Below are 20,752 nucleotides of genomic sequence, written 5' to 3' on the forward strand. Positions count from 1 at the left end.
CAAACTTCACAGGAATGATCCTTGGGTGCTTCCCTTTCAAAATTATTAAAGGAATTGAATTCCATGGAGAACTCTGGTTGCCATGGCAACCGAAAGGTAAAACTTTAAAAATCTTCTTGTCCAAAACCGCAAGGCGTAGAATTTGGATATTTAGCATGTAAGATCATCTTATGGTCTTTTATCAGAATTGTTCTTAATATTTTAGTGTCAGTTAGCCATTTGAAACATGTGGCTCATATTATTCAGGTGAGCGATCCAAGGTCATCATGACCCTCTTGTTGCATTTCATGTTCTTTGCTTTCTTTTTATGCCCCCGGCATCTACTGATGCGGGAGGCATATAGTGATCGTCCTGTCCGTTCGTCCATCCGTACGAGGTTAACCAAATGAGACCATTTCGTCTAGCATCAATACCCCTTACTAGAATGACTTGATACTAATGCAGATGTAACCTGTGACCATTCCTCATCTTCAGACATCACCTGACCTCAGTTTGACCTTGACCTTGACCTAATTTTGGACTTAGGTTGTTTTATATGGGCCATCTCTTGGTTAACCAAATGGGACTGTTTCGTCTAGCATCAATACCACTTACAAGAATGAATTGGTACTAATACAGATGTAACCTGTGACCATTCCTCATCTTCAAACATCACCTGACCTCAGTTTGACCTTGACCTCATTTTGGACTTAGGTTGCTTTATATGGGCCATCTCTTGGTTAACCAAATGGGACCGTTTTGTCTAGCATTAACACTGCTTACAAGAATGAATTGATACTAATACAGATGTAACCTGTGACCATTCCTCATCTTCAAACATCACCTGACCTCAGTTTGACCTTGACCTCATTTTGGACTTAGGTTGCTTTGTATGGACAAGGATGCCACCGGGGGCATCAAGTGTTTATTGAACACAGCTCCTTGTTTCATTTGAGGCCCACCTGGAAGATTGGATAATCCAAATGTGTAGCCTCTTAAAATAAAGTCATTATTATCTCTTCCCTTTATAGGGTGATAGGGCTTTACAGAGAATATGACCCCTATTATTTTTGTTGTTACTAGACCCAAGATCAAGGTCACAGGGGCCTGAACATGAAAACCCGTTTCTGATCAGTAACTTCAGAACCACTTGACCCAGAATGTTGAAACTTCATACTAGGATGGTTAAACATGTAGAGTAAATGACCCCTAAAGCTTTTTGGATCACTTGATCAAAGGTCAAGGACACAGGGACCAGAACATGTAAAACGGTTTCCAATCAGTAGCTTGAGGACCATTTGAGCTAGAACCTTCAAACTTAATAGGGTGATAGGACTTAAAAAGTAGATGACCTTATCATTTTTGGTGTCACATGAGCTACGGTCAAGGTCACAGGGGCCTGAACAAAGAAAACACTTTCCAATCAGTACCTTGGGAACCGCTTGACCCAGAATGTTGAAACTTAAAAGGATGATTGCACATGCAGAGTAGATGACCCCTACTGATTTTGGGTTCACTCAATCAAGGTCAAGGTCACAGGGGCCTGAACATGGAAAACCATTTCCAGTTCATAACTTGAGAGCCACTAGGCCCAGAATGTTGAAACTTAGTGGGATGTTTTGACATGCCAAGTAGATGATCCCTATTGCAGCAAACCATCAGTTTCTCTTCGACTTTCGCTCATGTCTGCTATTGACTTCTTGCCTATACCACTATGCCTTTAGGGAGACATGTGCTTTTCTACGAAAGCATCTTAGTGGCTTGCTATAATAATGTTCTGTTTTGAAGAAAATGGTACTGTAAAGTCATTATTATTGTTTTGGAGACTATTTTCATGGATTCATGGTTGTGTTTGTCTATGGGTTATGCCGCCTAATAAAGAGAATTCCTTTTTTTTCTAACATTTATAAATCCCAACTGTTTCACCCTTTGAAATTGCCGTTTTGACCAAAACTACAAATTTTATGTCAACAAATAAAACTTATTTGGACTAAACATCTGTTTGTTATTGAAAAATTATCCACTACTTGAGGTGACTAAATTACATTTCGTGAAAAACTTCAGGAACTTATTAGTGTATCAGCTTTTTAAAGGTTTCATTGGTGTATCTTTGTTCTTTATGTGTGAATATTTAAAGATTAATGTTTCTTTTTATTATTCCAGTGTAGGAAAAAAGTGGAAAGGATCAACAAAAACCATATAGTCAATAATCTTATTGAAGCTTATCTAAAAGAGCATCCACGTATGTATACATTACACTCCTTTACAAATGTGCACTTCAATCTCCCTAGAGTCAGGTTACCTGTTAATTTCATATATTGATATTGTAGTACATGGCTCCATGGTTGTGTGGTTAAAGTCACTGAGTATAAATCACTTGCCACTCAACCATGTGGGTTCAAAGCCTCATTAGGTTTGTAGAATTTTTTCATGTGTTTCCACAGGTAAGAAGAGACCAGCAGAAGATATAGAAGAGCTCAATAAGAAAAACAAAGTAACAAATGATATGGTGAGTGTTTATGATATGATATTTGGCCTATAAGTGGGTTTAAAATTGCCATTGGTTCCCATTATGGTGACCGATCTTAAAGAGTGATACTAATACTGTAAAATCATTTAATTATCTGGGCATGAAATTTCATGGTTTTGGACCAAACAGCAATTTCATGGGGATATGAATTCATGGATTTCAACTTCTGAACATAAAATAAATGAGAAAATTACTTGTTTGTTTGGAAGATGGCATTTTTGGGGAAAATGAAATTTTCAAGGGCAGATAACTTTTTTTCAATACCTGTGACCTATGATTTTTATTGCATATTTTTGTTTCTTAGGTGACTGTCCTTCAATATCCAAAGTTTGAAAAAAAAACTATAATTGGGAAAAATTTCTCCCAGAATTGTAGCGTACATCCTTAACAAGAATTTCATATTATTCTGCAAACAATAAAATGAAAAGGAAACTATATGTTGTGTGCATCTTTGTAAGGCCACAAGAGATCTGACATCAGTTTTGTTTATGAGTGTCAGTTTTGTGCTTTAGGTTAAAACTTGTCTAACACTGCTTATTTCGATGTAAAAAAGAAAATTTGTTTGTTCTGGGTGGATATGGAATACATACCACATTGGACACAAAAATTAAAGCAACAAATATTCTGTATTTATCAGTGAAATATAATCTATATCCCTCACACTGTGAATAAAAAGAAGTCTGCCAAACTACTACTTTAAAGTTAGCATCAAATAAAAGGATTTTTTGTAAATATGGGATAGCATTGACACAATTTTCACATTTTCGTTTGCCCCTGTACTCCCGGACTTTATAAAATTGTTTCATTCCTTAGGCGTAAAAAAAATTCTTTATTTCCAGTATCCCGACCTACCCGAAATTTTTGGCCCTACCCAAAATGTTTTTATTGCCTTGAAGAATATTTTTTTTCAACTTTTTAACTGCTTTAAACATGGTCAGTGATGTTAGAAATCGACTTACTGATGCTCTTAATGCATAACACCCTTATTTATATTCATTTTTGACACAAAAACAATTTTTGAAAAGTCTCCTTTATTAAAAAAAAAATTGAAACAAAGAATTATTTTTTAGGTCTTAGTGAGATATAATATATTGCTTTTCTACAGAAAAGTATACATCCTCTGTATTATTCAAGTTTTACTGCAGTTACATAATACAAAGTATATTTGCAGTTGTATCCAAAAGAGCAGTTAAAAGATGAGAGCAGTGATTATAGTGATACTGATGATGATGATAATAATGATGATGACTACACTCCTGCACCACCAGTATTTGCCCCTGCCCCAGCCCCTGCCCCAGCACTGTTTGGATTTGGTACCCCTATATTTGGAGTTACCAGGTAATTATTAGTGCAAATTCTTATTTATCCCCCCACCAAAGGTGAAGGGGATATTAGAAATGCTCTCCGTCCGTGCGTCCGTCTGTCCGTCTGTCCGTCCGTCCGTCCGTGCGTCCGCAACGATCTTTGTCCGGACCATAACTCCAAAAGTACTTGAGGGATTTTCTTCAAACTTCATACACTGATAGAACACATTGGGAGGAAGTGCAGTGTGCAAGAACAATAACTCTACCTTGCCTATTTTTTGAGTTATTCCCCTTTATCTTATTTTCTTAAAAAAATTTGTCCGGAGCATAACTCCAAAAGTACTGGAGGGATTTTCTTCAAACTTCATACACTGATAGAACACATTGGGAGGAAGTGCAGTGTGCAAGAACAATAACTCTACCTTGCCTATTTTTTGAGTTATTCCCCTTTATCATATTTTCTTAAAACATTTTGTCCGGAGCATAACCCCAAAAGTACTGGAGGGATTTTCTTCAAACTTCATACACTGATAGAACACATTGGGAGGAAGTGCAGTGTGCAAGAACAATAACTCTACCTTGCCTATTTTTTGAGTTATTCCCCTTTATCATATTTTCTTAAAAAAATTTGTCCGGAGCATATCTTCTTCATGCATGGAGGGATTTTGATATGTCTTGGCACAAATGTTTACCACCACGAGGCGGAGTGTCATAAGCAGGAACCAGGTCCCTAGGTCTAAGGTCAAGGTCACACTTAGAGGTCAAAGGATACAAGAATAAAAACCTTGTCGGGAGCATTTCTTCTTCATGCTTTGAGGGATTTTGATATAACTTGGCACAAATGTTCACCACCACGAGACGGAGTGTCATGCGCAAGATCCAGGTCACTAGGCCTAAGGTCAAGGTCACACTTAGAGGCCAAAGGTCAGATACAAGAATGACTTTGTCCGAAGCATTTCTTCTTCATGCATAGAGGGATTTTGATGTAACTTGGCACAATTATACACCATCATGAGACGAAGTGTCATGCGCAGTTCCTTTCTTTAGAATTACTTCCCTTTGTTGTTACTTTAAATAGCTTTTATTGTAACTTTTTCATTACTAGTCGTAGGGAAAAATCGAGACCACTTTTCTGTAGTACAACAAACATGCTAAATCCAATTTTGAGGTGTATTTTGACCAGTCTCTTCCTGATAAAGATTTTTGTGTGGACTTGCAATTTTTTTTTTTTTTTTTTTTTTTTTTTTTTAAAGATTAACTTCCCTTAGTTGTTACTATAAATAACTTATATTGTAACATTTTTATAATTGACCCTAGGGAAAAAACAAGACCACTTTTCTGTGGTACAGCATAGATGCTACTCTCCAGTTTTAGGTGTATTTTATTAATTTTATTATATATAAGGTATCTCTACCTAGTAAGGAGTTTTTTTGTGGACTTTAAAAAACAAAAGACTTACAATGATTACTAAACAACCACAAAATTAACATTCCATTTGCAAATACAGCTGCCCGGTGGGGGGATTAGCCATGTCTGACATGGCTCTTGTTTGAGGTGTTTGACAAGTGATATAATCTCATTCATTCAGTTGCTTCATTCAAATTATTCAGATATATAGAAAAGGGGATAATTTTCCACAAGTCGTTGTAGCTCACCTAAGCACAGAGTGCTCATGGTGAGCTACTGTGATCACGCTGTATCCATCGTGTGTTTGTCTGTCAAGTTGTCCATAATTTTACAAAAACTGTCTTTGTGTGACCCTCTACCAAGATTGTTCAAATTATTTTGATTCACCTAAAAACACATCTGCCAGAGGGCAAGGTCACTTTTCCCTGAATGTATATTGTCGAAACTTCAGAAATCATCTTGTGTGAAACTGCTGGCCTGATTTTGAAATAATTTTACACAAATGGTCCTTGTGTGACCCACTACCAAGATTGTTCATATAATTTTGATTCGTCAAAAAACATGGCTGCCGTCACTTTTCCCTATATGTATATTGTAGAAACTTAGAAAATGTTCTTGTATAAAACTGTTAGCCCGATTTTAAAATAATTTCAAATAGATTGTCCTTATGTGACCTTTTACAAAATACTATGTTCAAATTTTTCTAATTCGGCAAAAAACTTGGCTGCCAGAGGGCGTGGTCACTTTTTATCAACAATTTCTTTAAAAGAACATCACCTCCAAAACCACTGAATGGATTTTGATGAAACTTTACACAAACGATCTCTGGGTAGCCCTCTTTCAAAATTGTTCATATAGTTCCGGTTTATTGAACATATGGGTCTTTTCAGTTGAAAATATGTTTTCAGGTATCAGAATTTAAAAAAAATGTTTTTCTCTAGAGCTATAATATTTGGCATATGATATAAGGGTTTGACTCCCTACCATTACTGTCCAAATTACTGCTCGAAGGTCAAAAATGGCAACACCCCTGTGTGTGACATGTACTTACTAAAAGGCTTATATATGAAACGACCTTGAAAATCTTCTTCTCTAAATCAGTAATAGCTAGAGCAATGATATTTGGCCTGCGATATCAAAGTTGAACTGTCTTCCGTAATTGTTCATATTATTGCCCTAGGTTCAAAAAATGTGTGACATGTATATAATATAGGCTAACATACAAGAAACCTAACTCTGTACCTTGTACACAGGTGAGCATTTTATGGTCAATGACTATCTTGTTTTTAGCTCACCTGAGCCAAAGGTTCATTGTGAGCTTTTGTGACCGCTCAATGTCTGTCGCGCGATGTGCGTCGTGCGTCGTTTGTCCGTCAACATTTTCTGAAAAAAAATCTTCTTCTTGAAAACCACTGGGCAGAATTACACCAAACTTCACAGGAATGATCCTTGGGTGGCCCCCTTTCAAAATTGTTCAGGGAATTGAATTCCATGCAGAACTCTGGTTGCATGGCAACCAAGGGGAAAAACTTTAAAAATCTTCTTGTCCAAAACCTCAGGGCTTAGGGCTTTGATATCTGGTGTGTAGCATCATCTAGTGGTCCTCTACCAAGATTGTTCAAATTATTCCCTTAGGGTCAAATATGGCCCTGCCCCGGGGGTCCCAAGTTTTACATAGACTTATATAGGAAAAAAAGTTTAAAAATCTTCTTCTCTGAAACCACAACACTTAGACCTTGATATTTGGTTTGTAGCATTGTCTTATGGTCCTCAACCAAAGTTGTTCAAATTGTACCCCTGGGGTGAAAGAGGCCCTGCCCTGGGGGTCCAAAGTTTCATATAGACTTATATAGGAAAAAACTTTAAAAATCTTCTTGTCTAAAACCATATGACCTAGGCTTTTGATATTTGGTATGATGCATTGTCTAGTAGTCATCTACCAAAATTTTTCAAATTATGCCCCTGGGGTTAAAAGAGGCCCCGCCCTGGGGTCACTTAGCTATTATGTGAGTTATATAGGAAAAAATGCTTAAAAAATCATCTGATCCTATTTCCAAGACAGTTTAATTATAATTACCTGATGACCCTAAGTAATATGATGTCACTTGACTGTGACCTTGACCTACTGATCTACTTTCAGGGGTCATGCTGTCGATCGCCACTTGAGCCATTTGCGACAAAAAAATAAATGTGGCTCCGAAATTTTCTAAGTGGTGAAAATGGCCCGAAGCTACATCTGTTGGCAAAACTACGATTATTGCCAGTTTTAGGAACCAAAAGGTGTGAAGACAAACAACATCTGTTATTTAAAGGGAGAAAGCCAATTTGCAAAATTTTTATTTGACCAGGCAGTTAACTGGCGATAATTAGATTATTGATTAACAAACAGGATAATTATAATCATCATTTTGTGTGCTTGATACCTTTTTATGAGCAATCGGCCGTTAGACAATCTGTAGCAAATTTTCTTTAATCATATGTTAGTTGCCGAGGGTTAGTTTGGGCAAAAACAAATAAAAATGCTTTAGATAAGCAGAAATTGTAAGTATTGAATAGATATGATGACAGAAAAGCAATAAAACATAGGTATTTTATGAAAAATTTAATTCTAACTTAAGTTTCCCATATTTGTCACCCGTTTTAGCGACCTTCATTTTCGGAAATTTCTGTCATTTCTGACGAGATTTTGTAGTGCAGTCTTAAATAAAAACCCAATAAAGAGTCTACATTTAAGAAAAATATGAAAACTGTTGCAATAGGAGCTCATATTTTAATGTTTTTTGAGAATAAAACATGCGAAGGCATCAAACCCCACCCACTCATAGGCAGTGTGCAAAATAAGACACTGCTTAAACAAAATTTCTTCTTTTTTGACATCTTTATTTTAAATGTCATGTTCTGAATTTTTTTTATTAAATGGCAGATGTTTATAGAAATGATAATTTTAGAAGTTAACAAAAATTAATTTTCTAAATAGCTTTTTAAAGGGTTACTAAGAAATATGTAATAACTACATTAATTTCTTGAGTGGTATGAGTACTTTGGTACATATAATGTAGTCCTACAAGAACGTAAACGCTATGCGCTTCGCCGTTGTTAGCCTCATAATTTTATCTTCGGAAAAAGCAGTGGCTCAGAGAAAAAAATCCCCAGGGTGACCCCTGTACTTTCCTGTTTTTTAAGATATAGCCTTGAAATTTTGATGACGTACACAGTTTTGCACACCAATCGTAAAACTGAATTTCATTGACCATGAATATGACCTACTGACTTTCTTAATATTTTATCATCAGTTTGACATTTGAAACATGTAGCTCTTATTACTCAGATGAGCGATCCAGGGTCATCATGACCCTCTTGTTTATATATGTCAGATGATTTTCTAACAGAATATTGAATAATACAAATCAGCTCTGTTTTGCTACTGGTTGCTAGCTTGTAGTAGAAGTCTTCCATGTAAGGATGCCATCCAGCTTGCTTACGAAAGTTATATTGATGATTCAACTCGGTGGGGGGCTAGCCTGCCCTTGCCTGAAATTATACCTGGAAGGACAATGGACATCTTCTTATGCCATCAAAAGCTATAAATTTTTCTTATGAATTATCATTGTGTGAATGTGATTTAAAACTTAACTAAAAAGCTATTAGTGCCTTAGCACCAAATGCAGTACTCTTGCTCTATGGTGTAATTTTTGAACTCAGATACAAAAGTTTTCATAAGCATGGGCTATTTTGTTTAAGACATAAGCCTATGGATTTTAAACTTTAAAGATAAAATGAGTTTTAGTGGTTCTGTTGAAATGAGGGAACCATGAAAGCCACAAATATAAGTCCTGTACAAACAGTTATGATTTCACAGGTATAGGGCATTTCTTAATATTAGAACAACTATTAAGTTTACCCAAAAATAACAGCTGAAAAATTGTGTATGAATTGCAGAGCATTTAAGACAGTGTGTCGTCAGTGCCCTGAATATAAAGATCCAGCAGATGGTAACACTGGTGGTGTGATAGGAGGGATAAAAACAGGTATGATTGTATCAATCTCTCCTGCTGTCCTAATATGTATTTACCTTCAGGTATGATTAGAATATTGCTTTATTTGACATTACCTCTCCTGCTGTCCTAATACATATTTTAAGGTAGTGGACCCCTAATAGTAATGTTTACAAAATAGCATTTGCTTGGTACATTCTTAAAGTTAACCATGTTTTGCACTGTGTTGCAAATTTTAAAAAACTTTTACTGTGCCGTTTTTTGAAAATTTTGTATAATTTATGGTATTTCCTCAAGCTCAAGTAGAGACAATTTCAGTGTGATGGCCACTATCTAAAACGTTTGCAGAGAATTCATTACAGCATTAATTTTGATAAAAGAAACATAAAACTATGGTTAAACAATTATAAAACACAAAATAAACTGTAAATATCATTTTTTCTAGGGTGCCTCAAGTAAACAGATTTAATGAGACAGAATTCTAACTCCAACATTGAAAAATTAAGGTCGAATCCTGTGGTTCAGTTTTGAATTTTGCTCACTTCATTCAAAAATAACCTTGGGGCAGAAGTAAAACCTACCTGCATTTCTTCCACAATATGTAATCTAAAGAATGAAGGCAAAATAGAGAACTTCTACCGCATGTAACTCAGTATTTTTAAAGATGTCTAACTCTACCGCTCCTGATTCAGAGGTAAATTCACATTGAACAGCAAAAAATCGCTTATAAAATGAAAATTTTCCACTTTTGTACAAAACATCCATAATAAGTCTTGAAAGAAGGATAAACTTACTAGAAAAAAAGGAAAAAATGGAGAGAGAAAAATTTGGTCCCAGTGGGACTTGAACCTACACCCCCCTGAAAATTGCAGTCAAAGTAGGTTTATGGTAGGAATTGAATACTCTTCAAAAAGGAGATACTCTATGACGGGTCCAATACCTTAAACCCTCAGGTATGATTTAAATATTGCTTTATTTGACATTATCTCTCCTGCTGTCCGAATACATATTTTAAACCCTCAGGTATGATTTAAATATTGCTTTATTTGACATTATCTCTCCTGCTGTCCTAATACATATTTTAAACCCTCGGGTATGATTTAAATATTGCTTTATTTGACATTAAAGTTTTAAGCCAGTCTGACTTAAGTGCTAGAGGTCACTTTCCATGATAAAGGACCAGAAATAATATCAGCAAAGACCAAGTTCTGGGCAACCATTGCCAGATCACTGCTGTTGTGAAAGAAACTGTACCTTTGATAAACCCAGCATAGATAAAATGTCTAATTAGGAGCATTTCAGCGGTTAATGGTTGAACTCAAACCACTCAGTGACCCAAACCACTCACTAGAACAGAAACAATATCAAAACAATTAGAAAAGAAGTTAGCATTGTTTTAGGGTGCTAGATATTTTTTTCAGTTATGAGACCCCAGATTTTGAGTAAGGATTACACATTAAAAATGAAGTAAAAAAGGGATAGAAAAAATAAATGAACAATTAAATCGTAGCTTCACAAGAAGATAAATTTGAGCTATAACTGTTTGCAAGCATTTTTACACATTGTAATGTAAATGAGATGAATAGATGACAAGCTGAGCTTTTTAGCTCACCTGAACTTTGTTTAGGGTGAACTATTAGTATAGATGAATGGTCCATCATCCTGCATCAACATTTATACTTAAAAGTCTTCTCTAAATCTATTGGTAAGAATTACTACAAACTTGGTCTGTAGCATCCTGGCATTGACCTTATATTTGTTTATGTGTTTGTACTTGGCCTCTTATTGGGCCACCTGAACTAAAATATCTTTAAACAACTTATGCTCCTGAATCACTGGATGAATCTTCTATTTATATTTTACAGCTTTAAATAATGTAAAGAACATAATTACTGGAACTGTGAATCAGGCCAACACAGATGCAGCAGCTGGTTCCCCTGCAAAAGCTGATGATCCAGGAACTTCAGGCAAAGATGCGGAACCAGGAACAGGAGGGGAACCGTCAACTTCTGGAGAGACTGCAGGAACAGGAGAATCTGCAGCCTCAAAACCATCAACATCAGATGATGGAGGTAACTGTACTGTTTTCAAGATTACCAAACTGAATGAGACCAGTCTGTCTCTCAGAAATTGAGAATACAGTCTTTATACCAGAAAGTGTCCAACCCTGAAAATTGTAAATTCCTGATTTTAAGACCAGTATGAAATTAAGCTTAAATAAGTATCATACAATTTGATCTAGAATGGTTTTGTGGGCATGTGAGCGTGCATGAAAGGTGAACTATTGATTCTATTCCATGTTGTTTTTTAGCTCACCAGTACAAAGCATGCTCAAGATGAGCTGTTGTGATCACTCTTCAGCTGCCCACCGTCTTTACGTCTTTCATCATTTTCTTCAGATAACATCACCTGCGAAAGAAGTTGTTTGAAACTGTTCAAGCATATAGGAGGTCCTTTTTCAAGGTTGTTCAAACGATTCTGTTTGGTTGCCTGTGCCACTGCTAAAAATAGTAAAGCCTTCAAAGGACTGCAGGTCCTGTTATGAAATAATTTTATAGAAAAGGTCCTTGGGTGACCTTCTACCAAGATTGATGAAATTAGTTTAATTTGTTAGAAGGCATGGCCGCCAGAGGGTGTGGTCACTTTTCTCTTTATACATTGTATGTATATATGTTACAATATTTTACATTGCACAATTTTGCTTATTGTTGCTTATTAAGTGTCCAAAAACTGACCATGATTACTGGTATATTAAACAGTGAAGCCTTTCAAGGAAGATCCAAAAGTGATGCCAACACCTCCAAATCATGTATGTGCTCCTAACCAGAACCATGTTTTGTGCCAGTGTTGCCTGCAACCCTTTCCAGATTTCAGGCATGTTTTAAACCAGCCAGCTGATAATGTTCGGCCAGCAGCCTGTAAGTTGTTTTTTGGTGTTTTAGAAATATGTTGAAAATAAATTTACAATCTGATATATTAGATTTGTGATACAATTTACTACTTTTGTCTTTAAAAATCACAAACACATCTCAAGTGGTGATTAAATATTATTGGATTTAATCAAGTTTTAAAGAGTTTAACAATAGTTATGCTATATACCCTTTAGGGGTTAACTGTGTATGAAACACTCTGTCTGATACCTTTGTATGACTCACTGGTTTACATTTATAACAAGCAGTACTCTAGCAATGCATTCAGTCTTTCTGCTGCAGCTGCCTAACTCGCTAATATAATAATTTGAGTAAAATTATTAACTACTTTGTAATATTCTGTGTCTTGGACTATATGAATTAACAGTGACTTATTGGAAGTTTTAAAGAATTATTGAGTCATATACTGTATCTAGGCTTGATTCAGCTGTGCTGTGAAATTATTGTTGGATATTGTACAGGATTAGTACAAACAAGACTACAGAAGTGATAAAAAAAAAAAAAAAAAAAAATTAAATAAAAATAATAAATATAATAAAATAAAATAATGCCACGTAGGAGGGGAAGAGCCCAGGAAAGGTCTGGGATAGACAGTAGAGTGCGCTCCCGGGCTGTGTCTCGTGCCTCTGAAGACACACAGAGACAAAGAAGCAGATCCCCTCTAAATAGACTTAATATGACAAATCCTGCCAACTGGACCTTAGCAATGCTAAAAGAAAAGTTGAAAGCAGAAGGTATTGTTTTACCCAACAATACACCTCACAAAACATTGCTGAAACTGTACCAGCAAATCCAGAACAGGAACAGTGACAATGTGGTCAATTCAAAACATGATACAAATGCACAAGGAGTTGTAAATGCTATGGCAGACATACCGGGGAAACTTATCACAACTACAGGAAGAAATGTTGAAAATGCAGGCTACTTTGGCTGAACTTGCCAAGAGAAAGGACAACTCAGATTCAGATGCAACGGTTCCGAAGACTAGCACCAGATGCTGACAAATATACCACCAAAGTGCCACCCCTATGCAAGCTACACCTTGGTTAGAGAATACTGTAGCAAAACTGTGGAATGCAGCTCATGAAGTTGGTACAAAAAATTTGTATAACTGTGCATTTAAATTGTTTATATTTTTTCATGGAACAAAACTCTCTGTGGCTTACAAATACCAGTATACCTCCAGCAATTGATGAACAAACTTTGATTTATTTTGTGGCTTTTTGTACTGAGAGAGGTTTAAAATATCCCACAATTAGCAATGTCAGGACCTCGTTATCACTATTTGAAGAATAAAGTTCAATCACCCCTCTCAAACGGGTCAGAACTCCACCAGCTACAAGTTATTCTTAGAGGTGTAAAAAGTCACAAGTGAACATTAAACCAATACCAGTACCAAAGATTTTATTCGCATTAAACATTATACAATGTTTATAGCAATACAAATACTATTCAAAGAGAGAAAATATGAAATATACATTTTCTGAACAGTGAGATAGTTATTTAGTTAACAGTTGCAAAAATACATTTTCTGGAAGGTAAAGTAATTAACATCTGCAACAGTGAAAAAGTGAGGTGAAACGAACACATGACAAAAATGGTCTAAATATTTATTTAAATGGCTATTCTAGATTTGTTTGCAAAGTAAATATATTGTGAGAGGTTATTAAGAACCGTTTTAGAGGTAGAACTTAACAGTAAATCAAATTTTGACAAGGTAGGCCAATGACAAAAATATGGTTTGAAGAACTTCTTTCTTAAATCTCTATATTTCTGACAAACTAATAGGAAATGGAACTCTGATTCAGTTTGGTTCATATTACAAGATTTACAGATTCTTTGAGCCCTGGGTGTGTTATTATATCTTCCAGTTTCTAATCACTTACAACTGAAGATCTGTTTACCCATTTTAAGGAAATGTTTGGGGGTACCTCCTCGGCGAATGATGAGCCAATTAACGAAAATTCAAATTTAAATAATCAAGAGCTAGATGCAGAAATTTCTGAGGTCGAAATCAGAGAGGCGGGTTTTTTTTTCACAAAACAATAATAAGAGCCCAGGAATAGATAATCTATCAGCCGAAATATTTAAATCAGTATTTGATCTACTGTCACCATTTTTAAAATGCCTTTATAACAGGATTTTTGAGAGTAGGGAGTACCCAGTCTTATGGGGACAAGGTATAATTACACCAATATTTAAAAAGGGCGACGTTAACATGGCAAGACATTACCGAGGTATCACCTTGATAAATATATTAGCAAAGATATATGCCAAATTCTGTTAAACAGGCTAAATAAATGGAGCAAGGAATATGACAAACTGTCAAAGAATCAGTTCGGTTTTCAAAAAGGAAAATCCATTACTGACTGCATATTTATTCTCCAAGCAATTATAGCCAGAGCACTTAGTGTAAAACAAAAGGTTTATTGTATATTTCTTGACTATCAACAATATTTTGATAAAGTCAACAGACAGCATCTATGGCAAAAATTATTAAATGAAAATGTCAGTGAAAAGTTTGTACAAGCATTACGCGCGATGTATTCTACAGTTAAGTCGTGTGTGCGATTTAAGTCGGATACTTCTAACTTCTTCAACTCAGATGTCGGTTTAAAACAGGGAGACCCGAGCTCGCCATAACTTTTCATGTTTTTCGTGAATGATATAATACAAAATATTAATACAAATATTGATGATCTTATATGTATTGATGACTTGAAATTATTCTTAATACTTTATGCCGGCGATACGGTCTTATTTGCATTGTCACGGAATCTTTGCAGTCAATGCTTAAGGATGTTGAAAATTACTGCAACGTTTGGGGTTTGAAAATTAATGTAGAAAAAACTAAAGCTATGATTTTCGAACTAGGTCGTCCCACAACAGCTGATTTTTACATATACGGAACTAAGTTAGAGAACGTTAATTCATTTAAATACTTAGGCGTTAATCTGTTCAAAAAATGGAAACTGGGCTCGAACCCAAAAACTGATTGCTCAGCATGCCTCATTTTCATTACATAATTTGTTCTCAATATTTCAACAAATTGAACTTCCAATATCTAAACGAATTCATTTATTTGATACGTTAGTAGGGTCCATCTTAAAATTTTTGCTCAGAAATTTGGGGGTCACATCATGCAACTGATATAGAATTGATACACCTAAAATTTCTAAGACGTATGCTAGGCGTAAAGAAATCAACTACTACCTCTGCCCTATATGGAGAATTCGGCCAAGTACCGTTGTACGTATTCCGAAAAATTATTATTTTGAAATACTGGAGTAAACTGATATCTGTTGAAAATTCTTCTCTGATTTTCAAAGTGTATAGTATACGATGCTGAAAAACGACGCGGATAACAACATATCATATAAATAACAGGAACGGTTACCAGTAACACATTAGATCTTGACAGAATTTGTGAGCCTACTAAATTGTAGGTATCTTGGCCTTTATGACAGTTTAATGTTAGCAGCTGCATGTACGATGGCATTCTTTGGATTTCTGAGATGTGGAGAGTTGCATGCTCAAAGGTCAAAGAGAAGCAGTGCACCATTAACTCTGCAAAATATCCAGTTCTCAAACAAAAACAGTTCTTATGTATTATTTCTGCCAAATTCCAAAGCAGACATATTTAGATCAGGAGTCAAACTAACAATCACAGCTACAAATTCTTCAACCTGTCCTGTGACACATATGGACAGATATCTTAACTTGAGAAGACAACGCAGAGCATGTGCGACTGATCCGCTATTCATTAATTCCAAGGGAACAACACTAACGAGGGAATTCTTCATTCAGAGCATTCACAAACTACTACTGCTTGGAAAGGATACCAAACTCTATTCTGGCCACAGCTTTCGAATTGGTGCTGCCACAACAGCAGCGCGATTTCAAGTCCCTGATCATCTGATCAGAACCTTAGGAAGATGGTCATCCGATTGTTATACAAAATACATCAGAACTGATGGTGCTCTTATACAGGAAGCACAAAAAGCTATGTGTGGCCTTTAATTATCAAATCATCTAAGGGTGGTTTAGCAATTGTGCAAGCCCATAGGAAATAGCTATCATTGCAATCTAGTAGATGTACCTGTGCGTTTCAGTCTTCTGCTTTGTCATTAATAGGTAGAAAGCATGAGTGTTTGTAATGCTTTCTAAAGTCAGTGTTAGGTTCAATTCATATTTTCTCAATGGAGCTATAACTGCAATTTAAGAGATGTATATGTGTTTATTTTTAAATGTCTGCTACTACGTAAATATTATTCAGAAAGCACAATAGTGTAACGACGTCAGCTGCAATTCATTCTTTCACAATGGAGCTGTAATTGCAATCAAGCAGAAGTACGAGTGTTCTTAGTCTTCTGCTATGTCAGTGTTAGGAAGAAAGCATGAGTGTTTGTAATGCTTTCTAAAGTCAGTGTTAGGTTCAATTCATTATTTCACAATGGAGCTGTAACTGCAATCTAATAGACGTACATTGTATATGTGTTTAGTCTACTGCTTTGTAGATATAAGACTGGAACCAGGAGTGTCCTTTGCACTTTCGTTCTTGGTTAACACACAAAAAACAAAACAAAAACAACAATCATCAGTACTCTATTATGTCTGTTAATTTATCATACACCGCAGGAAGCTCATGCTTCCCAATGCTTTGTTGTCTTACTGCAATTTTTGATTATGGACAAGCTTGCTATTTATTATAAATATTGGAGCTCAATTACAAGTGTTTTGTTCCGGTATCACTGTAGTGTCATTCATTGGGAATATTGAACTGATTAAACTATATAATAGGTATAATAACACAAAGTGTTTTCCGCTATTGAAAGCAGTTCATGAATCATGATCTACTTATTTTGCTGCAAATGTATTTTAAATTTTTAATATCTACCTTCATCATTGAATGTAATTAACAGTATCTTCTAGCTATATCTCTTTCCAGGCCCATTAGTTTGCCTAATTTCATACTCCATACTCAATTTAATCAGTGCTGCTGATCTTTATTGTCTAGCCACAATTAATGTCCCACATGGGATTTGTTTTTCTGTATTTTCTCCTTGTTATGATAACATTCATTCCTGTTGAAAGCTAATTGGCCTGTAGCTTAGAGGGGCCTGTCACTGATATGCTATCTGTTGCAATTAAAGCACCCCTGTGCTAAAGAACCCATTGAGTGATGTGAAACTAAAAATGGTTCCTTTTATTCAATAATATGACTATAATCACTATTGACATCATTTGGTGTACTTTAAAGCATTTAAAAAAAAAAAATCAAAAAAAATCGTCTTTTCATTTTAAGAACATTTAGACACAGAGCCACTTTAATTATGGCTTGTTCACCCTGTGGAGCATTTTTATGTCTGTCATTAATCACCAATTACTGAGTTCAGTTCGGGACATGCAGAGTAAACAAGCAATTAGCACTGATTGATGGTGATACTCTGGTCTAATCTAAACTTGATAGGATATGTCAATGCCTCTTGGTTTTGTTGTTATTATAACTGCCATGTAAATGTTTTATCTCACTGCAGGATGTAATTGCTCTCACAACTGCAGATTATTGACATTATTCTGTTGTTTTATGTTATAAATATCTGTGAACTTTCAAAAAGGTGTTATATTTTAAATGGGATATACTATCAAAGCTGATGTTATGATGTTAAGAGCAGCAGGAGAGTTTCTATATCAGCAACAAGTTTGCAAAAGATTGCTATTTAACACTTTCGGGGGCACTCGTTTCGGTTCATTGCTTATTCACTCACCTCGTTTGGCCATATATATAACTTTGTTATATATGGCCCCCTTCAGAAATAGCAAATCTAACTATGAAACAAACGTCAGAATATGCCATGTCTGCGGGTTTATGAGTCCCATGTGGTTCTGATACGCTATTTCCATATATGCAGCCGTCTATCGTCCCAAACTATTTTCATACTTGCCATTCAACCTTTCAGCCTTGTATGCCTTGCATCACGACTGGCCTGCAGTTCAACTTTGTTGAACTGTTTCGATGAACATCATCATCATCTGTCATTCAGTTCATGGAAAATAAATCATGAACTACCAGAGATGTTATAGTCCTGTTCGCTCGAACAGTGGCCGACCCATCTCTGAGCCATTCACCATGGCTTCTTGTTCCCGGGCTGTTAACCAAAGTCTGGTTCACCGGGAACTCCAGTTCTCTGTCCGAACCCTAGACTGGTTCCAGGAACTGCGGCAGTATCGCCTGTACCTTTACACTGGTCAGGATCTGCCTACTATGATCCGCAAGCGTCATAGCCTGCAGTCGTGATGGCCTTAGCCGGCCGGCCAGCTTGCAGTGATGGACCGAGTGGGGCTGCCCCCTTTCTCCAAAGATATAATGTTTAAGATGTATGTAATATTTGTATAATGTAGTTGTGTATCTCATATAATTATATACTTGTAATCAACCAACTGTGTCTGTTTTTTGTTAGACTCTTTAAAGTGGTGATTAAATATTATTGGATTTAATCAAGTTTTAAAGAGTTTAACAATAGTTATGCTATATACCCTTTAGGGGTTAACTGTGTATGAAACACTCTGTCTGATACCTTGTATGACTCACTGGTTTACATTTATAACGAGCAGTACTCTAGCAATGCATTCAGTCTTTCTGCTGCAGCTGCCTAACTCGCTAACCACCATCCCTCCCCACCACCAGCTCTTACATTCCAAGTTCTGTCACCTGGAGTATGCCCTACAGGTCAATCACTTACTAAGGTAATATATGGCCATATATATAACTTTGTTATATATGGCCCCCTTCAGAAATAGCAAATCTAACCATGAAACAAACGTCAGAATATGCCATGTCTGCAGGTTTATGAGTCCCATGTGGTTCTGATACGCTATTTCCATATATGCAGCCGTCTATCGTCCCAGACTATTTTCATACTTGCCATTCAACCTTTCAGGCTTGTATGCCTTGCATCACGACTGGCCTGCAGTTCAACTTTGTTGAACTGTTTCGATGAACATCATCATCATCTGTCATTCAGTTCATGGAAAATAAATCATGAACTACCAGAGATGTTATAGTCCTGTTCGCTCGAACAGTGGCCGACCCATCTCTGAGCCATTCACCATGGCTTCTTGTTCCCGGGCTGTTAACCAAAGTCTGGTTCACCGGGAACTCCAGTTCTCTGTCCGAACCCTAGACTGGTTCCAGGAACTGCGGCAGTATCGCCTGTACCTTTACACTGGTCAGGATCTGCCTACTATGATCCGCAAGCGTCATAGCCTGCAGTCGTGATGGCCTTAGCCGGCTGGCCAGCTTGCAGTGATGGACCGAGTGGGGCTGCCCCCTTATCAACCAACTGTGTCTGTTTTTTGTTAGACTCTTTAAAACTTATTTGTTCGTTTGCATATTCAGTAAAATTCAGTATACATATTTCTGCATTCAATAATAATTGCAGTTTTTAATCTGTAAATAAATAGACGCACATTTTCTTGATGAGTAGCCAGTGATCTTTTTATTACATACTCTTGAAGACTTACAAAAAATACGTTAATTTTAATATTTGTACGTATACTTGAACATTTTAATCCTTACCAGCTAAATTTCTATAATGAACTTGTCCATCTTTCAATTTGGACAGTACTTTTAACTGTTAAAAAAGGTGCTTACTATCACAGCAATACATAATAAAATGATACAATAACTGACATTACACACCTAATATTCAACACTGTAGAAAAATATTGGCGTTAAGGGTTCTACTGTGATTTAAGGTAGATTGAAAAAATTAACAATTTATAATACAGTATTTTAATTTGGTCAAATGTGCCCTTTGAATTGTCACCAATTAACTTCCCATTTACTAAAACTTCTTTTGTATTTAATGTTTTCTGCAGCAATTACTTTGAATTTTACGGTGCCCCTAAAGTGACATGATACACACTTTTTTTCCAGTTAGGTATTGTGAGACTTTTTTTTATTTCATTTAAACGTTATTTCGTCTAAACGAAATCATTTCGTTTAAATGAAATAAAAAAAAGTCTCACAATACCTAACTGGAAAAAAAGTGTGTAACATGTCACTTTAGGAGCACCGTAGAATTTTGATTAACAGTTGACTTTATTTTTTCAGGTGGGATATGTTATAGAGCATTCTGCCATGCATACTGGGGATGTAGAAAAGCTGACTGTCTTGGCTGTTTAAACAAATTCAAAGGTATAATTAACTTCAGTCTAATTTTTAGTGAATATCCACTTTCATTTAATTTCCTATAAAAGATGGAGAGATAATTGTCATTTAGTCATTAGTCAGTCCATCAGTGTGTGTTTCCATTTTTTTCCAGTCCATATTTCCTTAACCCCATGAAGGATTTTCTGAAATTTGGTATGCAGAATAAAGGTCAAAGATATGAGCCTTAGTTTCTATGTCTGATTCATATTAGGCCAGTTTGACCCAAGTTAAAAGATACCTTTGTACTAAGGTAGAACATTTTAGTACAGAATGTAAGGCATTTTTCTACTGAAAGTATGTGCAGAGTAAATACTGTGCAGTGACTGATACTGGCAATGATGTTGTAAAATAAACAATGTTAACTTGAAGTTTGAAATCCTATCTTCATTTGA

At 35.9% G+C, this 20,752-nt stretch overlaps 1 protein-coding gene across 1 annotated transcript in view; it reads left to right on the forward strand.

The window, feature by feature from the left end:
* Positions 1-20,752, forward strand: part of LOC123533792 (E3 ubiquitin-protein ligase CHFR-like) — a 62,623-nt gene that overhangs the window by 22,964 nt on the left and 18,907 nt on the right. Inside the window, exons 8-14 of the mRNA XM_053520287.1 lie at positions 2,143-2,221; positions 2,424-2,488; positions 3,681-3,847; positions 9,160-9,248; positions 11,081-11,287; positions 11,975-12,133; positions 20,262-20,345. Of these exons, the coding sequence (XP_053376262.1) occupies positions 2,143-2,221; positions 2,424-2,488; positions 3,681-3,847; positions 9,160-9,248; positions 11,081-11,287; positions 11,975-12,133; positions 20,262-20,345 (850 nt within the window). The remainder of the gene's footprint in view (positions 1-2,142; positions 2,222-2,423; positions 2,489-3,680; positions 3,848-9,159; positions 9,249-11,080; positions 11,288-11,974; positions 12,134-20,261; positions 20,346-20,752) is intronic.

This window comes from Mercenaria mercenaria, chromosome 12 (genome assembly GCF_021730395.1).
Source record: "Mercenaria mercenaria strain notata chromosome 12, MADL_Memer_1, whole genome shotgun sequence".
In the NCBI taxonomy this organism is placed as follows: Eukaryota; Metazoa; Mollusca; class Bivalvia; order Venerida; family Veneridae; genus Mercenaria; species Mercenaria mercenaria.